The sequence below is a fragment of the Danio aesculapii genome, chromosome 1, assembly GCF_903798145.1.
Source record: "Danio aesculapii chromosome 1, fDanAes4.1, whole genome shotgun sequence".
Taxonomy (NCBI): domain Eukaryota; kingdom Metazoa; phylum Chordata; class Actinopteri; order Cypriniformes; family Danionidae; genus Danio; species Danio aesculapii.
Window position 1 is genome coordinate 34,543,866 of NC_079435.1, and position 6,000 is coordinate 34,549,865.

General features: G+C 38.0%; 1 protein-coding gene across 2 annotated transcripts in view; it reads left to right on the top strand.

The window, feature by feature from the left end:
- Nucleotides 1-5,249, top strand: part of cntln (centlein, centrosomal protein) — a 171,940-nt gene extending 166,691 nt beyond the window's left edge. For both annotated transcript variants that reach the window (XM_056459097.1, XM_056459104.1), the window contains one exon: nt 4,556-5,249. In XM_056459097.1, coding sequence (XP_056315072.1) covers nt 4,556-4,666 — 111 coding nt within the window. In that variant the 3' untranslated portion in view covers nt 4,667-5,249. The remainder of the gene's footprint in view (nt 1-4,555) is intronic.
- Nucleotides 5,250-6,000: the final 751 nt, after the last annotated feature.

Consider the following 6,000-nt stretch of genomic DNA (forward strand, 5'->3'; position numbering starts at 1 on the left):
TGTCAACGTAACAAGCTCATGCATGTCAGAATAATGTTGAGACTCGGTGTGCGCGTTTTGAAGAGGTGCCTTTCACTCTCATGTCATTTTATCTGCCTGTCTGAGTCGCACAGGAAAGGAAATCACACAAAAGCTTACGGGCTGTTGCTTCTGATCTGTTGCCTTTGCCACAGCGAGTTTCCGCTTTGCTGGCTTCAAATAACATTAATGAACATATCTCCCTCTCTCTATCTCTCTCTTTGGATATCTGGCTTTTTATTTCCCCTTTTCTTGCCGCGACGTGCTCCAAGCACCTCTAAACTCATTCCCTTCTCTCTTAATGAGACAACATTTCCTCACTTGAGGGTCACAACCTGGGAATAACATCACCGACCTATAAGCATTTAGTCCACAGTGCTCCCTGCGGGCTTAACGTGTCAGGCCGTGAATAACCCATCCTATGCTGAGTGTCCACCCGCAAACCCTCATCCAGCCTAGGGACCCCCTTCGCCCAGTAGCAGTAGACATTTAATTGCTTGCGTTTATTTGTGGATTCCTAATTATTGACTAGAGGTAAATTATAACACCACGGCCTTTATGAAGAGATGGAAATGACTGTTAGAGCTAATGAACTGAACCACCCTGCCTCTAGTCATTTATCAAGCACATTCATCTCGGCCTGACAGCACACAGTCATTTCAGAAATCATGGCCCCTCCTTCGCCCTCGTATCACTTCACCACCAGCAGAATGTCCGAATTCCAGCTGTAATATTTCTGCTTTTTTAGGCTTGAGCTGAGACTGACTGAAGGAATATGTGCGAAATATTAACCCACTGCGTGCTGAGGGAGTGTGTTGGGCGGTTTAATTGCTACATGTCACATTTTTTGAAATCCACTTGAGATGTTTTGTTGATTTATTGCAGTCAATCAACAGCAGATTGGTGTTATTTCTTTACATTTTACTTTTGTTTAACAAATACGTTTTGTAAAAATTTTGAAGACACAAAAAATCTACATTCAATTACGTGAATACACCTGATGAACAATTTCAATTTTAGAATTAAATAGGTTATACGGAGGGAAGCATCAGTTTCTCACTTTAACTGCTTTTATTTCACATTCACTTTTTATATTCTTTTTTAACGTTTTTTTTTATGTGCTTTTGTATGTTTTGTAATTCTTTTTATTTCGGTTGTAGTAGTTTCAGTATTTAAAATGCTAGTTGATTTTTTTTCATCTTGATTTCAATCACTGAAAAAGATGTTTAGGTAAAAAGAAAAAAGCCTAAATTGCTTGACTGTTTAGTACTATGTTGAGAAAAAAAATGGTATATTTCTAAATGAATAATTTTGTGAATAAATACATGCAGTGCATAATTGGGTACACCGCATTTTGAAAATATTTTTATCCATTTCTCATTGAAAATAGGCAATGTATTTGGTGCATTTAAAACAAAAACAATTTATTAAATAGATATATTTATTAAAATAATATTTTAGTCACTGAACATATTTAGAAATTAAAAGATAATACAACTAAATTCAAGCAAAATATTGCAAAAAATGTATAACCTACAAAATTTTTTAACTTTTTTTGTTTCTCTTGATTTTTCCTCTATTTAAAATTTGTATTTAATATTTTTCTAAAACATAAAAATTTGCCTGTACAAATTTTTGAGTGTTGTCATAAGTTATCTTGTTAGATTAGCTCCAGATTTGGCTTCAGTACAGATTAATCTAATGTACAGTTGAAGTCAGAATTATTAGCCCCCCTGAATTATTAGTTCCGTTTATTTTTTTCCCCCAAGTTCTGTTTAACGGAGAGAAGATTTTTTTTCAGCACATTTCACATTTCTAAACATAATAGTTTTACTAACTTATTTCTAATAACTCATTTCTTTTATCTTTGCCATGATGACTGTAAATAATATTTGACTATACAGCTTAAAGTGACATTTAAAGGCTTAACAAGGTAAATTAGGTTAACTAGGCAGGTTAGGGTAATTAGGCAAGTTATTGTATAACGATGGTTTGTTCTGGAGACATCGGGGGAAAAAAATAGCTAAAAGGGGCTAATAATTTTAATTTAAAAATTTTAAACTGCTTTTATTCTAGCCAAAATAAAACAAATAAGACTTTCTCCAGAAGAAGAAATGTTATCAGACATACTGTGAAAATTTTCTTGCTCTGTTAAACATAATTTGGTAAATATTTAAATAAAAAAAAAAATCTAAGGGTGGCTAATAATTCTGACTTTAACTGTATTTGCACAAATATAATATTGTATAGCATCCTATTAAAAATATGAATTTAAAGATAGATTTGTGAGGGGTGCACTTATATATGCTAAGCGCTGAATGTCTGTGCGACTTCATGAAGCTATCTTTTAATTGTATAAAAATGCAAAGAATTCTTTTTAATAGCTTTTAAACTTTTATAGATATCTGCCTTTTGTTCGTTATCGACCGCCACGCCACGCCACACCATGACCATCACTCTATATGCATTCATCAGCGATGTCAAGCACCAGTGAACTTAACATGACAGCATCGTCAACAGACCACTCTACTCAGAGCGTGATGCTATTGTTTGATCCTCATTCTGCTCCCTCCCCTCCATCAGTTCCTAATGAGAGAGAAAGGGAACAAAGACTTAGGGAGTGCTCCATATTTATTCTACAGTGTATTTAGGTCAAATCTACCGGCTCAGGTTGTATAGACCTGACGATGTAAGAAACAACATTTAAAAAAGGAGTTTTAATTACAAGTATCTGTTGCCCCAAGTGTCCAATTCCCTTTCATATAGGTCTCCTGTGGCCTGAAAGGGAGAATGGAGAAGAGAGGCATTGCAGGGTGGGTAATTACTGGCACAGAAGAATAGATTGGTGCTACGCTTGATTTTCTTACCTGATCTCTTGTTTTCCCACATGTGACACATTCATTATCTTCTAATCAAATGCAGACTTTAGTAGGTCTTGGGTGTTTTTTTTTCCCCTCATCGTTATTCCCACGTTCAATAATTTTGATTTCAAATTAATTTTGTGAAGATCAAAGATCAGAAATGTTTGGGTTTTTTTCATCTGTGCTCCATGGTGGCCTAGATGAGGAAGAGTTTGTCAGAACGCATGGAAGTGGAATCAGAAGAGTTGCCTGTCAACAACGCAGATTTCATTATTTTCTGCACTAGCGGAAAAAAGGAAGCAATGGCACTTTTTGCATATATTTTTGGCTCAACCTGTGGCGACACTTCACCAAAAGGTGGGTGATTTTACGCAAATTTTGCCCCTCAAAAGCTACTCTTAATGCCAGTAACAAAAGGAGTCTGCTCAGTCCATTTAGAGAGAGTATCTGTGGGTGTGTGTCTTAGTGGGATGAAGCTCAGAGTGTATTGTGACTGAGCCTGTAGCTTCGCCCCAGGCGCCTTCACACTCTATGAAAGCAGCGTCACTTAATTGGACTATAAAACACCTTCATATTGTTGCAGGTTTCTCCTCGGGCCAGGCCAGTCGATTCCGAATCAACTCCTGGGCGTGTTAATGAAAACGCAGCCCAAAAGAGAGCTTCGCTGAATAGTGAACAGCTCACCAGGGCAGTCCAAAGGGAGGAGATTACCTGCTAAAGCAGCTGTTACATGATAATGACGAAGCCCGCCGTCCCTGTGGGCCTCTTTGAGCGAGCGCAGCCAAGATGGGACTTAGGCCTCCCAGCCTAGCGTGGCATCAGATGCCAGCGTAGTGCCATAAACGCTGCTACAGTTTTAAGAGTAATTAAATAATATTACATTCCTCTGCCATAACCCCTGCAGCCATTTCCTCTGTAGTTGAAGTTTAGCAGAGCTTTTGATGAAGTCAGCACTGAGACCAGCTTCTACTCCAGTCTACCTGCCCCAGGGGAAAGCACTGCTCCCTCTCTCCCTAATGAGACGCACACTTTTCTCCCTCTGACTTTCTTTCCTCTTCATTTGCGATGCATCTCCCTTGCACTTGCGCTTACACGTCTCTCTTTTCAATCTGACACGCTGGATTCTCCCGGAGTTAAGACCATTTATTTTTCTGCGCAGAGTCGCTCAATGAAGAGTATAAAAAATGCATGTTACTGTGTGTCTTTTTCGAAAAGTTTAATTCAATATTTATGGATGATGCAGGCCTTTGATCCCCAATGCTAATTACCAGCCTTTGAGTCCTTGAGAAGGTTTTGCGGGGAAGAAGAAAGCCAAGTCAGAGTATATGTTTGGCGCTCACGCCGCCGGTTCAACATCGCCAGGAGCGGTGGCAGGCCATGAGTGGCACGGCAGCAAATCAGACCTCAGAATAATCCCATTTACTTTTTGAGGATGTGTGTTGTTCCCCACAAAAACAAAAGCCGTCGTGACCTGTTCCTTGAATTTGTTCCTTGTCATAATTAATCAGAGTGAAGTCTGGAGTTTCATCACAGGTTAGAATCGTCATCAAAGCCGAAGACACCCCGGAGAAGCTGTCTGGTGTCAAAAAACACAAAGGAAAAAAGCCTCTCTCTACTTTTTGACAGCTTTTCTTTCCTTTCCCCCTCTCCCTCTCTCTCTCTCTCTCTCTCCCTAGATCCCCTCTGCAGGCCTGCTGATGGACGCCATGCTGGTGAAGATGAAGGAGGGCAAAGTGCTGACAGAGGAACTGGCTGCACTTACAGCTGCAGTCAGCAAAAACGCCTGACCAGAGGAAAAAAAAAAAAGACAGAAAGGGAGCAAGAGACGGTAATACTTCTGTAAGATGGAGTGTGCCCTGCATGGCAGCGGAGGCCCCTTGTCTATGCACAACTCCACCCGTTTCTGCTTCTACCCTCTTGTAGTCCTGTGCCTCACGCAAACAACTCTACCGGAAATGAAACGGACCAAAGTTCTTATTGTGATTCGCTTCAAAAATACAAAAATCATTGATTTTCTTTGCCTCTTCTTTTTTATTTGGCAGATGATACATGGCTTGAAAAGCACTAAATTCACTGATGGGGCAAACCACTTTTTTTAAATTGAGGACCACGTTTTGAAGAGGTTACTGCTTGTTTGTTTGTTTATTTGATCTGCTATTTTAGCTGTGTGTAAATTATTGTGCGCTTGATGTTTTGACCTGACTTGAACATGAAGAATATTTTAGACACATTAGCATGCCAGCATAAACGCACACTACTATGTTTCCCCAGCAAACGTCCCACTTCACATGATCACGGCTGAAGTTGCACGATTAGCATAGAACTCCTACTCCTAAGTCTTGAAAGTTTTTTTTAATAAAAGTGTTGATTCCTCTCACATCATCTTGCTTGTCTCTTTCTTTTGTGATTGCTCTATTCTTAATGCATCCCAATATGGGGTCCAGATCAAATACAATTTGCAATGTTATATTGGTAATGCTTTATGATTTAAAGTTTCTTTTTAAATCAATAATTTGAACTGATAAAATTAATGCACATAACTAGCATGAGCAATGAACAACTATATTGTTATGAACTATCATAAAAAAAAGATTTATTCTCTATATTGATCAGTCCATTGGTTCAGTGTATTACCTGTTTACCAATGATGCCTTAATCTAAAGTGTTAATGGAAAAAGTCTAATTTGTCTATTTTAACGCAAACATTTGTGGGAACATTTCAAAATATGGTGGCAATCGTAAAATGTATTCGATGTATGTGAAGATTAAACAATATACTTAGTCTGAACTTGATGCATGTGTGTATATAGACAGTGCTCGGCATAAATGAGTACACTCCCTTTTGAAAATGAATATTTTGATCCATTTTTCAGTAAGTACAGCCAGTAGTTTGTGGTCCATTTAAACAAAACAGTTTATTAAACAGTTATGTCCATTAAAAAGGGTTTGGTCACCATGCAGGTAGTACACAAGAATAAATATTTCCCAAATGCTGTTTAACAGAGAAAAGAAATTTTCACAGTATATCATATATTTTTTTCTTCTGGAGAGTCTTATTTGTTTTATTTTTAGAAAAAAAGCAGTTTTTACTTTTTTTACAAAACATTTTAAGGTCAAAATT